At 31.6% G+C, this 17,170-nt stretch overlaps 1 protein-coding gene across 1 annotated transcript; it reads right to left on the bottom strand.

The window, feature by feature from the left end:
- Positions 1–1,022: 1,022 nt before the first annotated feature.
- On the bottom strand, positions 1,023–8,914 carry LOC129876047 (nicotinate N-methyltransferase 1). The gene is made up of 4 exons (XM_055951336.1): positions 8,497–8,914; positions 7,461–7,882; positions 6,792–6,856; positions 1,023–1,465 (listed from the first exon to the last, which is right to left on the bottom strand). Exons 1-4 carry the CDS (start codon positions 8,793–8,795, stop codon positions 1,163–1,165), a joined length of 1,089 nt encoding a protein of 362 aa, XP_055807311.1. The 5' UTR covers positions 8,796–8,914; the 3' UTR covers positions 1,023–1,162.
- Positions 8,915–17,170: the final 8,256 nt, after the last annotated feature.

Here is a 17,170-nt window from a genome sequence, read left to right as displayed (position 1 = left end):
TTTATAGTACTCGTAACGTAATTTTCAAATAATATATGTTACTCCTCTATCCCAATTAGTTGGCACATGTAAAATTTTGAGAGTTCATTAAATTTTTAATATATATTTCAATTATTTTAAATTGTTAATTATTGTGATTTATAATACTCTTAACGTAATTTTTAAATAACATATGTTATTTTTTATGTCCTAATTTATGTGAAATTCGAGAATTAATTAATTTTTTAATATTTCAAGTTGTTAATTATTATAATTTATAATATTATTTTAAAATAATTTTTAGATAAATAAATTTCAAAATACCCACGTGTCTATCAATGAAAAAGCCAAAAACAAATAGTGAACCACGTGGAAGGACCTGAGATCGGCTACAGTTTTTCCAGAATGGAAACTACAAAGTTGCCCTCATTTGTGCCTGGATATACCAAATCATTATAGAACCATTAAGATATTAATTTATCGATTATCGATTTATCCGTTATTGATTATTGTTAATTTGGTTATCAGTTTAATCGTTAAGATTTGATAAAAAAACTCATTGAAAATCACTTGAAAACAAGGTGATAAACCAAATGAACCATGCAAATGAGTTGATAAATTGCGTTTTGTTCAAAAACAAATGTAAAATATTATATAATAACCAAGAGCTTGAGACAACAAGAAATAAAAGTATGAAAAGTAAATCTTAATTGAAGGACTTTATATATCGAATGGTAATAAATATAAATTATTAAGTTACTATCGAGTTATCGATTAACCAATTAAGAAAAAACCTTAAACCATTAAGAACCAATAATTCGATAATAAAAAAAATTAAAATCATTACCAAAACTACTAAATCAATAATTCTTTACCGATAAATCAATAACATTTTTACGATTCAATTTATCGACTTTGGTTTGATTTTGAAAGGCCCTACTTTTGTCTAGTTTAGCTGCTTCAACTCCCTCTTATTATATAAGAGAATTTTTAACTTACTGGACGTGTCCTTTACTAAATTCCATAGCACTGTTGGAATAAAATGCTCCAATAATTAATCTTCCATTCACATATGAGGCCGGAAATAGAGTTGTATTGTATAAATACAACACCACATGTTTATTATTAATTTGAAACATCTTAGCACATAGAAGTTCTACGTCCGCACTACTCGCAATTATATTCATAATTTGTGAAATTCAAGAATCGTAAAGAAATGATCGATGTAGAAACCCTTGCAGTCAGTGAAACCGGCAGCTCGGCCGAGCTGCCGGTATTCTTCCTCAGTCCGGTGCTTGCCTTTTGCACGGTAAATAGTCATGACAAAGATGTCACCTTCAAGAAGGGCTCGAGTTCTCTTGCTATCATCAGTATGGTGAGGCAAAACTGGCTCACAAGCAATGAATTTTCCTTTCTCTGGAAGTGCATTGTAACAACTCTTCATTATTTTCTTGCATTCATCATCTGTCCATGTTGTTAGCACCCACTACATGCAATCCATAACACAAACCAAAATATAGAGTTAGTAATTTATTTCTTATAATATAATAGAATGCTACGCTGTTTTGAAACTTATGATCATAAATATGTCATCAAAACTTGTGTTCATAAATATGCCATTGACATTTCTTATATATAAAAAAAATAAGGATGCTAGCATATATTGATTTGGTCAAGAATTGAAGTTGTTAGTGTTTTGATTTCTAGTATATGATAGACCTTCCTAATGTTTCTAGTTAAATTCTTTTTACATAATTTCCCTCAAATCATCGTTATGGACTAAAACTCGAGTATATTTAGAAAATTGTGCAAATCATTTTTTACACAATCTTTTTCAATCTAACCAGCAGAGCTTATTAAAATATTCGACGAAAAATCAATAATAATCACTTTTAACAACCTTAAAGAACTGAAATTATCAAAAATATATATTTAAAAGACTACTTTAATTTAATCTTAAACCCCAAAATAAATAACTATTTTTGTCATTTTCTCAAACTTTTTTTTGGGATGCAATTTCTCACTTACCCTACTACCTTTAGGTTTTGTCAATGGAAAAGAAATTTGGAGATTAGAAAGGTGTGGTCTACAATTCAAAACTCCTATTGCCAACTAATATTCAAACAAAATACATACTATTTGAAAGCAACAACTCATCTACCTTCATAATTTTAAGTAGAAACAAAATATATTTTGTTATGTTAGTGGATGTTAGTTGCCCGTTAGTGGATGTTAGTTGCCCACTAACATTGGCAATTTAGAAGATAGATATAGACGAAAATTTCTACTACTCTTTCTATATTCTCTTACATTTCTTCCTTTATAAAATTATCAAGTTAGTTAATTTACAACACATCTGGAACTAGAATCGATAGATCTGACAGACACCATTAAATATGACAATACGACATTTAATTAAAATCGTGCCAAAGTCATGATTTTTCTCCGTCATCATCTTGACGAGGGGCTAAAATTACGATATCTCACATTAAAAAAACTCCTTAAATTGTGAAAAAAATTAAAAGAAAAATATAACCACCTGAAGTTGGTCATGCTTCCACAAGCACGTCATTATTGGCTAAATCTGAGATTAATGAATTTTAAAAATATAACTGAATATAATTCTGTCTTATTTAGAATTATAACTCAGTTAAATTTATGCAGAGAAGAAATCACTGAGCAAGATAAAATGGAAAAAACATACTTCACATTTCCACCCGCGAATATTGTCCTGCATCAGCAATATCGCAAAAAAGGGTTTAAAAAATATTTTGAATTACTCTCTCACCTTCTGATTGCTAAATGCCACAACGAGTTGTTGATGAAAAATCATGATAGTCGGCCCGTTGGTTCTTTGCCACTCTCTGAAGTGAATCAGGTAAATTATAACCAACGCGAAAGAGGTCATGGCCCCAGTTGTGGACGTGGTCATGGTCGAAGAAAAAATTATAATCATGATGCTCGGCTGGCACCGAGAAATGATCAGGAATATAAAAGGCAGAGTAAAAGGCCAAAAGTTTTACCGAAGAAAAATTCAGAAAGTGTATGTCATAGATGTGGAGGTAAGGGGCACTAGTCGCGGACTTGTCGGTCATCAAAATGATTGGTTCAGCTATATCAGGCGTCTTTGAAAAGAGCAGAAAATAATTCAGAGAAATTTTTTATCTCTGAGGATAATATTGAGCCTATGCATCTGGATGTAGCTGATCTTTAATTTTCCAGAAAAAAACATGAATATTGATAAAACTAATAATATTTAAATTTTTTTTTTATTTATCTGTACTAAATATTATGTTTGTATTTTTCAATTCAAGTAAAATTTGTCTAACGAATCATGTATTAATTATAATATTTACTTTATTTATTTTGAAGAAAAATATGGATATGCCTCAAATTTTATTTGGATCAATGATCAATCACGAGGATATTTGTGTAATTGATAGTGGAATGACACATGCCATTTTTAAAGACGAGAAATATTTTTCCTACTTGCTTAGAAGAAAAGCAAATGTTACTACAATTTCTGGTAATTCAAAAATGATTGAAGACTCCGAAAGAGCTACTATAATTTTGCCTAAAGGGACAAAAATTGTTATAGAAGATGCACTATTCTCTTCTAAATTCCCAAGAAACTTGTTAAGTTTTAAAGATATCTGCAGAAATGGATATCATGTTGAGATACTAAATGAAATGATTATTGAATACATTGGTATAACCAAAAGTATCTCAGGCCAGAAATATATTTTGAAAAAATTATCAACTTTGTTGTCTGGCCTATATTATGCAAAAAAATAGTGCAATTAAAGCACATGTGATCGTAAACCAGAAGTTTACTGATCCAAATAAATTTATGCTATGGCATGATCAAATAGGTCATCCTAGATCAATAATGATGAGACGAATCCTTGAAATTTCAACTGGACATCCGTTAAAGAACCAGAAGATTCTTACAAATGATGAATTTTCATGTACTACTTGTTATCAAGGCAAATTAATTGCCAGACCATCGACCCTGAAGGTTGGCATCGAATCTCCTGCCTTTTTAGAACGTATACATAGAGATATATGTGAACATATTCATCCACCTAGTGGATTGTTTAGATATTTTATGGTCCTAATAGATGCATCATCTAGATGGTCTCATGTGTGCCTATTATAATCTTGCAACCTGGCATTTGCAAAGTTGTTAGCACAAATAATAAGATTAAGGGCGCAATTCCCAGATTATCTAATTAAGGTTATTTGCCTTAATAATGTTGGAGAATTTACATCACTATCTCATTTTGATCCACGTACCCGCACATGTGAGCAGGAGGTCCAGAAGATCATCCACTTATAGAAAATAGCAAATCACATGTCAGATGCATTTACTGATTTGAAACAGATAACTAAGTCACATATCCCTGCAGTGAATGTTCCTATCCGAATTGATGTCCCAAAAGGACCATCTACTAGTGTCATAGCTTCTGAATCCCAAACACGCCTGAAGCGTGGTAGACCATTAGGTTCAAAAGATAAAAATCCTAGAAAGAGAAGCGTGAAGAATAATAAAGATGATACTACACAAGAACCTCCTGAAGAAGGTCAAGATTTGAGTAATCCTGATATTTCTGAAGAAATCAGTGAACCCGAGACTCAAGTGAATGAAGAACTTTTAATAAGTTCTATCGGTGATGAGATAAATTTAAATCGATCGAAAATCTCGATTGATAATATTTTTGCATATAATGTTGCACTTAACCTCATGCAAGATAGTGAAAGTATTGAACCTAAATCCATCGAAGAATGTCAACGTAGATGTGATTAGCCAGAATGGTAAAAGGAAATTCAATCAGAATTAGACTCACTTGCTAAACGTGAGGTTTTTGGACCTGTAGTCCAAACACCTGAAGGTGTAAAACCAGTTGGCTATAAATGGATTTTTGTGCGAAAACGAAATGAGAGAAATGAAATTGTAAGCTACAAGGCACGCCTTGTTACACAAGAATTTTCTCAAAGACCCGGTGTCAACTATAAAGAAACATATTCACTTGTTATGGATGAAATAACATTTCGATATCTCATCAGTTTAGTTGTTCATAAAAATCTTGAAATACATCTAATGGATGTAGTTACGACTTACCTTTATGGTTCACTTGATAATAAAATTTACATGAAAATCCCAAAAGAATTAAAATTGCCTGAAGCATGTAATAAGTCCCGGGAGATGTACTAAATAAAATTGCAAGGATCATTATATGGTCTGAAACAATCAGGGCGTATGTGGTATAATCACCTTAGTGAGTACTTAATAAATGATGTCATTTGTCCATGTGTTTTTATTAAGAAAACGAAATCAGAGTTTGTTATACTTGCCATTTATATTGATGACATAAATCTCACTGAAACTCCTGAAGAGGTCCAAAAGACAATTGAATATCTAAAGAAAGAATTTGTGATGAAAGATCTTGGAAAGACAAAACTTTGTCTGGACCTACACATTGAACGTTTAGTAGACGGGAACTTTGTCCATCAATCTGTCTATACTGAGAAAATTTTAAAATGATTTTACATGAACAAAGCACATCCATTAAGTACTCCAATGGTTGTTCGATCACTTGAAGTGGAAAAAGATCCATTTTGACCTCCAGAAGAGGATGAAGAAATTCTTGGTCCTAAAGTACCATATTTCAGTGCAATTGGTGCACTTATGTATCTTGCTAATGCAACTAGACTTGATATAACATTTTTTGTTAATTTGCAACAAGGTATAGTTCATCCCCAACGCGAAGGTATTGGAACGGTATCAAACATATTTTGCGATACCTAAAGGATACTATTGATATGTGTTTGTTTTATACTAACAAAAATTGTGCAGACCTTATTGGTTATGCATATGCGGGTTATTTATCAGACCTATATAAAACTCGATCTCAGACAAGTTATCTATTTACACACGGAGAAACTGCTATATCATGGCGATCTACAAAGCAGTCTATTGTTGCTAGTTTTTCAAATCATGCTAAAATAATAACAATTCATGAAGCAAGTAGAGAATGTGTGTGGTTGAGATCCATGATACAATTCATCAAAGAAAAATGCAGCCTAAAAAATTATGTCAAAGTACCCACAATTATATTCGAAGATAATGTCGCGTGCATAACTCAATTGAAAGGTAGTTTCATAAAAGGAGACAGAACGAAACATATTTCACCAAAATTATTCTTCACACATCATCTCCAGAAGAATGGTGATATTGATGTACAACAAGTTCGTTCAAGTGATAATCTTATAGACTTATTCACAAAGGCATTACCAACATCAACTTTTGAAAAGCTAAGATATAAGGTTGAAATGCGTCGTCTCCAAAATATCAAATGAAGTTTTCATCGGGGGGAGTAAAATACGCGCTGCACTCTTTTTCCCTTAACCAAGGTTTTATCCCACTGAATTTTTCTGGTAAGATTTTTAATGAGGCAGCACTCAAGGCGTATTACTAAATGTGTGTATTTTTTTTTCTTCACTAGGCTTTTTCTCACTGAATTTTTCCTAGTAACAAGTCACAACATCTATGTATATTTATTCTTTCACTAAAATTTTTCTTTACACGTGGACATTCAAGGGGGAGTGTTATGTTAGTGGATGTTAGTTTCCCACTAGTATTTTTGTTCACTTGTTTTCTATCTCTCTTTTCACCTCTAAATTGCCAAGCATTGGCAATTTAGAAGCTAGGTATAGACAAAAAAAATTACTATCTCTACATTCTCTTGCTCTTCTTTTTTTATAAAATTGTCAAGTTAGTTAATTTACAATATATTTGACAATAATTTTACCTTCATGAAAATAACATCTCCCTTTGGTATGTAATCAAACATGTCACCACCAACGTGTTTTATACCTGCACGCCAAAAACTTTGTTGAATTGACCCTATCATCATATTTAGCCACACATATATTGCAAATTCAAGACATGGAAGATATTAGAGGACCCATCTCATCATAAAAATTATTCACATTTTTCTCTCAATAATTTTTTATTTTATATTAAAGTCGGTTTGGTGTTTCATCAGGAAAATTTATTTCAAATTTACATTCACTTTTCTCTTTTCACTTTTAAAGTTATATTTAAGTATAATCGAGTATGAACATTATTCTAAATATTTCTAGCAAAAGATATAATTAAATACAATTATATTTTTAACTCTAATTCTATAAATTTCAAATAAAGTAAAAAATATTTAAAAGCCCGAGCCAAGCCCCTACTTAAAGAACAAAATAGTACTAGTAGTCACGTTCTTGTCCAGTTTTCATGTATGTCAATTAAAGGTAGCATTCATAGATAAAATCTTGAGCACGATTTGACAATTTCTCTATCTTTTAAGATAAAAGTAAGATTGTGTAACCAAACTATCCTCTTTAGACCTTCTTGTAAAATTATACTGAATACTTGTTGTTGTTGCAAATATATTAAAGAGAGAAATAAATAGAAGACCAAAACTTACGAGGAATTTGAGAGGCTTTTTCAACAACCTCAGGCAAATCAAAATTGATTCCAAGTTGAATACTTGAATGTTTCTCCAAAATCATCTTCAAGCAATCTCCACCACTTCCCCCAACATCAACAAGTGTTTTCACACCTTGAAAACCATCATATCCCTCTAAAATTACCTTCATAAATGGCACAGAAACTCCAGACATTGCATTTAACATAAGGCTATTCATTTCCGGGTTTTTTCCGTAGTAATTGTAAGCTGGCTCGCCATTTGCCTTCACAAATGGCTCCGTCAATGAATCATTGACGGCCTCATGAACCATCGTCCACGCCCTCATTAACGCGTCCTGGTGGTGCTGGAGCACGTACGAGCCGTAAGATAAGCCATTCTCGTCCGTGACTAGGGTTTTGCCCACCTCAGTCAACGAATATCTGTATACAACAAACAATAATTACGCTTCAATTTCAAATAATAAATTTGGATTGACTATACAAATTGGAATACTCATTGCATATAAGATAAATTACATTGTTGAAACACAATGGAAATTAATTATATTTTTTAATATAAAAAATTGACTTATGCTGTACCAATCACGTTTCTACTTTTGGACTCCATTAACAATTGCCCAACACATAGATATCTAGTGTGTGGACCAGAAACATCACATCTGTTAAGGCAAATAATGAACCTCATGTTAGAAATTTATACCTTGAATTTCTTCAATTAATTAAGAAGATGAAGAAGACTAGGCCTAAAAAATTTAAAAAATTAAATAAGCATTATATCAAGCTTAATACATAGCTTTTCTTAGGTTCTTGTTTTTTTTTCTTTGGTTCTTTTTTATTTTATTAATATAAGATTAAGATTTTTTTTTCTTGCAAGCAATTGGAAGAGAAGAGAGCATACACAACAAATTCAACCAAAGAAAATAAAACTACACGACACAAGAGGTAAAAACATAATCGTACCTATATACTAAATTTAAATTCTAAATCCATCACTAACAAAAGGTCATACAAAATGAATTAGCGATAAAAAGTACCTTCTTTGAGAGCCGTCTTTCACTACATGCTCCTCAAACACACCGTAGCTCGTGAGCATACGTAGAATCCGTTGAAGATTCTCAGCATCACCGCCGCCCTGAGGGCCGCGGATTTTAGCGAGAATTTCAACGGGGGAGAGTGGGGCGTTTGATCCACTTTCCCAAATAGCATCAGCTACCTTAAGTTTAACAACGGCATTAAGGGACATAGGTACACTTATCATGTTAGCTAATTCCATTATAGCTAACCCTGAATTATTGTTGTTGTTGCTGCTTGTTTCCCCATTTCCTTTCTCCATGGCTTCTACACTTTTTTTTCTTTGCCTTCTTTTTTGGAAACTATATGTTCTATTTTTTAGTTATAGGGATGTCATGTATTTATTGTGGGAACGTTAATGGCCAAGTGCGGCCACTTTATAGGGGTAAGTTGAATGACTGGATCTAGAGTTTTTAATATTAAATCTAGGGGTTTAAGCTATAACTTCATAGTTACTATTAGGGGTACATGGACCGGGTTGGTTCAGATTTTTTACTAACTAAATCAAACCATTTATGTCGGGTTATTAAATCTATAAATCAAACCAAATTAATAAAAGTTGGGTTTTTCGATATCAATTTTTTTCGGGTTTTTCGGGTTTTTTCAAATTTCTCGGATTTTTTATAGTATCTAATAAAAAGCACAGCGTAGTGCTTCTTAAAAAGAGTTCTAGTACAAAATATCAACATATAAGATGGAGGCAGAACACTGTTTGAAGTTTTAACTTTATAAAATGAGTTTTTTTTGTATATTATTTAGATGAACTTCTCAAGTCCAAATCTAAATGTAAGAAAGAAAACAAAAATTATGAAAAATTTTAAAAAAAATATTTATAAATTATATTTTAATAAATATTTTTATGTATAACATAATTTAAAAGTAGTATATCTATAATCGGGTCGATTTGGGTTCGGTTTGACTTTTTTTTAGTTAAAACCAAACTAACCCTATAACAGTCGGTTTTTTTTTTCAAACACCAAACCAAGTCAAACCAAACCACTAATCAGGTTTTTTTTCCGGTTTGGTTCGATTTGTCGGTTTGGTGTAGTTAATCGATTTGCCCTTTATAGCCCTAGTTACTATACTTTTAATAATTTGGATGAATTTTTACGAATAAAGTTATGCTTTACTCTTTAAAAATATTAAATTCTGATGAACTCGATAGTAATATTTTGCATTCACCTTTAGGTGTAGTATTTTATATTTTCCTAAAAGAATATTTTATTTATTTCTTTATTGCAGTCGAATAGTAAGTTGGGACTAATGAGAGGAGAATTAAGAATTTGAAATTTATGAATTCACGTGAATCATAAGCCAATCTCCTGATCACCCCTATATTGATAACAACCTTAAGCGTACTTGTCCTTTAAATGTCCAATTTCCATTACTTTTTTTACGTTATGAAAAATAAAGAAATTTGCGGCAATTATTTAGTAGCAATAATGTGATTGTTGCTATATTATATTTAGTACCAATAACATAATATGAATATTTATAAGGGAAAAGAACACTTATATCCTCAAAAAGGAAAAATATTTAGGAAAAATACCTATATATACTACTTAATTTACCATACCTTCAAATATTTTCAACCATTTCAAAATATTTCAAAAATCTCTTCTTTGACAACCAAAATCCATTTTTTTGGATACATAATTGCTACTCTCTTTTTCCTGTTTAGCTCAACTGATTTGTTAATTAATGTATCCGAATTAAATACCATAGGATGTATCTAGATGGACTATTTTTTCGAATTAATGTATCTGGATAATTGCTACTCTCTTTTCCCTTTTTAGCTTAACAGATATGTTAATTAATGTATCTGAATTAATGTATCCGAATACCACAGGATGTATCCAGCTACATGATTCCTTTTTTAACTCAACTGATTTGTTAATTAATGTAACCGAATTAATGTATCCGGATACCACATGATGTATTCGGATTGGACTATTTTTGAAGGGATTTATGTAATTTTAAAAGGGTAGGGAGAAATAGTAATTAGCACCTTGGACTAGGTGATTCTTAAAAATTTTACAAATATTTACCCTTAAATTCCACATTACTTTCTACTCCCTTTTTATTTTAAAATGACATAAATTTATTTAAAAATTCACGCATTGACATCATGCTGACGTCAGAGACCATCTTATATGATATCGATATAGTATCAATATACTGACGGAGTATCACAAATGATTAAGCTGATTCATATATGATACCTATATAGTATCAATATGCCGACGGAGTATCACAAAGAATATACTTTCTACTAATTTAGAGTTTAATAAATAAGATTGTGACTTTAATAATTTTCTCTTAATTTTTTTATTTTTACTTCTTAAAAAAGAGCCCAATCATATATCATATCGATAGGGTATCAATATACCAACGGAGTATCACAGAGAATTAAGCTCAGTCTTATATGAGTTTGGGTCATGGTGTTATACCCCAAATATTTACCAAAATATTCGTAAAGGATATCGCGCTCGCATAACGAATCATCCCTAACTTTTATTTGATCAATCCGAGGCCGAAATATCGATTAGTGGGAAAATCATGTGAAAAATTGATCTCGATTGAATTTTAGGCCAATCGAGTCAAAAGATAATTATTCAAAGCAAAATTGCATTTTCAGAAGGGTGCACAACCAATCTGCGTCACGGAGTTCCTCCTCTACAGTGCAATTTTTCCTGAAACCTGACCAAAAACCAAATTGGCCATAAATCGCACTTCACGAATGCGTCTTATGTGTATTTTGATCGCACTTTTTCAGTTTCAGTGAGGGGTATTTCAGTCTTTTCTCCACCTTTCTCAAATTTAACCCAGACCATTTTGGGCTAAATTTAACTCTTTATCAGTACCCAAAGGGGTTTTCTTCTCATTCATCCTTAGAAACTTTTGAGAGCAAGGAGTAGAGCGGAGGAGAAGAGCTAGGGTTCTTATATTTCAAGCGAGGTCTTCATTTTTTTTGAGTAGATAATTGTCGTCCCAGGTATGTAAGGCTAACTAAAGAATAACCTTGTTCTTCCATGTGCCCCATTATTGTGATAGGTTGATTTGTGAATGAATTGAGTCCCCATGATCGTGTTTCTTGAGAATTTTCTTAAATTTAACATATTTTACATAATATTGCGTAATTGATGTTTTCTACAAATTTGTTTCTTGAAAAATGATTTAAACTACTTATTTCATAAACCCTAATAGTATTTTGACTAATATTAGATGTATATGCCTAAGGATTGAGTCTGGATCCTTGAATGTGTAAATGCATGATTGTAATTGGGATGTGAGCATGATGATAGTCTTGATGAAACTTAATATTTCTTTGTATTTTCATAATTGAACCCCAGTGAATTATCTCAACTGAATTTTGTCATAAATGATTGTCCAAACTATTCTTAAATACATGATTGAGAATGATTGAATAATTGATTGTTGAATAATCATAATTGGTTGAAAGGATTGATCGAATAGAACTGATGAACTGATAAGAGTCCATATGAGACTTATTGATTGGTTTGATTGAGATTGATTGTATTATGAGCATTGAGTCTTGGGAGATGTATCAAGCACCGAATTGGATTAGAGTAAGTAACAACTCAAACTCAATAACTACATAGCCAAACGTAAGAGAGGATTGAACCGCTAAGTCAAATGTTTTTCTATTTTATTATCCTGACATGATAGGACTTGATTGATTGTTGAATCCATGATTGGTTGATTTGTCCTTTACCCTAGAAAAGTATTGGACGGTTATGACAACAGCAACGAACTTGTTGTGTAATCACTGGATCATAAGTGATGGTTGTCAGATAAGAAACTCTCATACAGGTCTTGATAGTACTCTGATTGGATTGAATTGGATTGTATATGATTGGTCTCTGTCTAAACCTTACCCTTGCTTTAGACTTATGACATCCTGATTGAGTTTCTCATCTTTCTGATTTGAAATATTTGAACTGATATTATTCTACCTTGATGCATGTTTCATTCTGCCATATTACATACTCGTACATTTCATGTATTGACGCCCATTTGGATCTGCATCCTTTAATGATGTAGAGACAGGGTCTAGAGATCATCAACAGGCGCATTGTTGAAGATCTTTTTTCCACATTTCGATTGATTGGTGAGTCATCCCTACTTTCGGAGGATACCATTCTTTTATCATCTAGCTTTAGAGTTTATATTTTTACTTTTATTTTGATTAAGATAGCCATGAACATGTCATTGACACCACTTAGAAAGTTGATAGAGGCTTCATAGACTAGATTGTTGATTGTATATTGTCTTTTGACTAATTTCATTCATACTAGTCTTGTTGGTTGGATTAGATAGATTGTTGGCCTTTGGCCTTATTCTATAAGTTATCTATTTTATTATAACATTGAGTTATTCTCTTGATGAGTTAAGTCTTCCGCTGATAGAATGTTGATTGAATGAATCTGTGAACAGACCAAATGGTTTGCTTGGGGACTAATAATAGTCTTTGAATGTCGGTCACGCCTAAGGTACCCTCCCGTGGTGTGACACATGGGTCCATTAAGGATAAATAGTTTGAGTTGGGTTCAAGTTGGATAAATAATTTTATAATTGGGTCTATTTTGTGTAGTTTTCTCTATTTATAACCAATACTCTATATAAATACACCTCAAAAGGAAATTTATTATCACTAAACATCTCTTTTACTGTACTGTTAATAATTGTATAGTGTATGGTCCAGTTTGTTTATATCTAGACTAATTCATGAAGTTTTGTTACCTATCCATCAACACACATATAATTTTATTCATCAAGATTTTGAAAAAATAAGGAGAAATATCTAATCTTTTTGCTTCTGCTAAAATTTAAATGTGAAACGCCATGATTTTCTATTTATTTTAGTAACAACTAGGCCACACATATGTGCATCCATTACTAATTATTTTTCCCTCTATTTTACTTGATTGACACAATTGGCTATATAAGGATCAAACTATTTAATTCTTAACGTAAATTCATATATAAAATGTAAATATTTTAAAATATAAATTTATACATTAACATTAAAAAAATATAAGTCACAATAATTAATGATTTAAAATATTTTAAAATGTATGGTTAAAATGTTAATTTATTTTTCATAAATAATAAATGTGTGACATAAAGTGAAATTTTATAGCCTTCACGTGTATAAAACTGTAGGATGAGTCATTGAGAGAGACGCTAGGTGAAAAACGTATAGTAGACAAATCATAATCTTTAGCTTTGAGATATTATCCATCCATAGAAGGAGAAGTTGCTCAAATTAGTGTAATTTGGCAAAAGAAAAAGATCCAGCTGCTCTTTCCTCTGTGAGATAAGACGACGACAACAATAATATATTCAGCATAATTTATTTAAATATTACTGATAACATATTTGATAGTTAGTTATAGATATATATTAATTTTAGTTTTAACTTGTGTATATTTGGGGTATAGAGTTTGTATCCTATGAGTCTTCTAGGTATACAAGAATAAATGTTGTGGTTTACTCTAACAAGAACACAAATTCTATACCTAGGTTGTCATGAATTGTCCATAAACTGTTAACACCTATTCATAATTAATTAATATATATTCTCACGTCATTAAATTTATTAACACATTATATATATATATATATATATAGATAGATAGATAGATAGATAGATAGATAGATAGATAGATATATAGATAGATAGATAGATAGATAGATAGATAGATATAGATATAAATATATATATGATTTAATTTAAGAAGATAAATAGTTATCAATTTATATGTGAGTAGGTTTTTACTATAATATACCTTTGGTAATATATAGGAATATTGCATTTAGTAGGTTTTCCATGCATTTTACTTTTTTATTAAAGTAAGTAGAAAAAAATTACTTGAAAACTTATCAAAATCAATTCTTTTAATTTTTTTTGAAGGATTCTTATTGAAAAATTGTCCAAAAGAAATATTTATCATAATCAGTAAGTGAAAAGTAAACATAGATTGAAACAGCTGAAGTAATATATTGTAAGTTATAACAAGAATTTTTTGTGTATTTTAACAGGCATAGATAACCTCATTTGCATCTTACATCCTCATTTACATATATATATATATATATATATATATATATATATATATATATATATATAACATACCACTTACCTATAATCTGCACACACTTTTTCGTTGTATAGAATCGATCCTGTTAAACATAGACTAGCATACAATTATGTTGTTGTATGCCTTTTGTACTGTTGTTTGTATGTTATTTTATGTTCAGTGATATATATATATATATATATATATATATATATATATATATATATATATATATATATATATATATATATATATATATATATAGGACGTACAAAAAACATTCATCTGAAATGTAAAATACATAACACTCATTTATGTATTGGGATATAAAGAAAAAATAAAGATATTCTTCTTAATTTCGTGGAATACGTTCAGTATGAAATTTCAGTAAGAATCAATTCTAATCTTCATCAAACTCCATCATATTGAAATATAAACTCCAAATACTATTCTTATTCGTTTGTAACAATACCAATTCAAATAAATAATAATTTCATAAAATTCAATTTTCGAATTTAAAGCTTTAACACTTTTTAGTGGTCGTTACCAGAGTTTTTCTTGCTTTGAGTGCACTTGGTAAGAAAGAGAGAAAACGAAGAAGATTAAAACCTAAAATGAGGAAGATTGAAGACTAATCTCTTACAATTATTCTTAACAAGGACTTCTCTACTCCAATACCATTTTTAAAAAACGAAAGTTTCTCAACTAACGTGGGATGCTTAACAACTTCCACATGTCAAAGAATATGTAATTAAAGAAATTACTGATACAAATACAAAGTTTTTTTGACAAAAATTGTTGATTTCACGTGAATTCATGAATTATAAATATACATCTGCCTCTGCTTGTTACCTTCATCACGAGTATCTTACTCTAAATTGTCAATAGCGGTTGAGTAATAAGATATCAAAGGACTCGATAAAACGTAGTAGGCTGCTACTCTAGGCTCGTACTGCTTCTTCAAGCTCCACCACTTCATTCAATGAATACTTATTAGCTTCCTAGCTAGCTTCGGATTAATAGACATCGATAGCTTTTGCCATGACTAGCTAGCTTCGGGATCAGTGCCACTGCCATCATCCCAAGATCGATAAAACTCCATTGTAGCTTCAGATTCATCACCATCATTACCTAGCTAACAATAGCTTCAGACTCGTGCCTTGACTAACCTTTTGTTCCTGGGAGTAGAGAATACGGATGCTTCAGTTTTCTAATTGAAAATATCATACAGGAAAAGAGAGCACTAGAGTTAATTAGTAATACAGCTAGTGGCACTAGAGAACCTGTAACGACCTGCTCTCGTAGTTAGGGATAGGTCAATGGAGAAGGATTTTGGGCCGGAAAATTTTGGGTACTAACTTTGGCAAATTTGAGCCTAGGCCAGACTTGGACGAATTCTGAGTCTGGTGAACCTAGGGTGACCACGTGAACGATGGGAGGTCAAAATTATAATTTGATTGGATAGGCTGATAGCCAAGGCGATACGGAACATTACGGTTTCGCGGAATCGCATTTGGGTGAGTAAAACTCTCGGAATCGAAGTTTGCGTGAGGGGTATATTTTAATACGTCTTTGAAAGAAGGTATGTTATGAAAGGGGAGTTTGGAGCACAAACTCTGAGCTCTCTGTTCCCACATATCCTGCCAGGGGGGGGATTATTTTCTCCAGAGTGGGATCTATCCCGCCAGAGTGGGACAATCGCGACTTAAGTCGTGAAAAAAACTAGAAATGGTCTTTTTCTGAAAGTTCAGTTTCCAAAACCCAAAGAGGCGACCTAGGGAAATTTCAATTGATTTTCTATGGATTTCCACACGTAGGTTAAGGTTTTTACTCCCTATATTCATACTTTGATTCTTAGGAATTAGAAGTATAGGTGATAATCATTTGAGGTAGGTGATGGTCTAGTTTCCCGTATGTGTTTCATATACTTGTTAAATTTCTTCATGATATGCATGTGTGTATGAATAAAAAAACATACTAGATTATATGTAAAATGATCACTTTCTGGCTATTATTGTGATGAACCGGTTCTTAGTGGTATAAATGTTTTAAACATTGAATGTTCTTGTGATTGTGATATCTTGGGATCGGGTGTCACGTTCCAACACATAATTAGGATCGGGTGTCACGTTCCGACACATAATTAGGATCGGGTGTCACGTTCCGACATGTATGTAGATCGGGTGTCACTCTCCGACACATACTTGGATCGAGTGTCACATTCCGATACAAAGCTGATGTTTATAGATCTCTTGAGAGGACCTTTGTGTGAAATTATAACATGTGAAAGACATTGAGCTGTGATATTGAGATGTAGTTGACTTATTCTGTATATGTATATGCCTATGGTGTTGAAATTTACTTGTCTATGATCCGCTTACTAGCTAACCGTATGATCCTACGAGTACACCATTGTTTTGTGTATTGATACTACACTTGATCTGCCTTTTTTTTTAGTACAGTGCATATTCAACCGGTTGCAGAGAGACCTAGGTTGGAAGATTAGCAAATTTTTCAAAGTCCAAGGGTGAGC

Source organism: Solanum dulcamara, chromosome 12 (genome assembly GCF_947179165.1).
Source record: "Solanum dulcamara chromosome 12, daSolDulc1.2, whole genome shotgun sequence".
In the NCBI taxonomy this organism is placed as follows: Eukaryota; Viridiplantae; Streptophyta; class Magnoliopsida; order Solanales; family Solanaceae; genus Solanum; species Solanum dulcamara.
The sequence above is the reverse complement of the archived record's forward strand: the minus strand, read 5'-3'. Positions and strand labels throughout refer to the sequence as shown.

Excerpts from the sequence above, each read along its gene's own strand:
- LOC129876047 (XM_055951336.1), bottom strand. The coding sequence starts at position 8,795 with ATGGAGAAAGGAAATGGGGAAACAAGCAGCAACAACAACAATAATTCA. Across the intron at positions 7,883-8,496 it reads AAAGACGGCTCTCAAAGAAG|ATATTCGTTGACTGAGGTGG; the intron begins GTACTTTTTATC and ends TGTTGTATACAG. Across the intron at positions 1,466-6,791 it reads GAGATGTTATTTTCATGAAG|TGGGTGCTAACAACATGGAC; the intron begins GTAAAATTATTG and ends GATTGCATGTAG.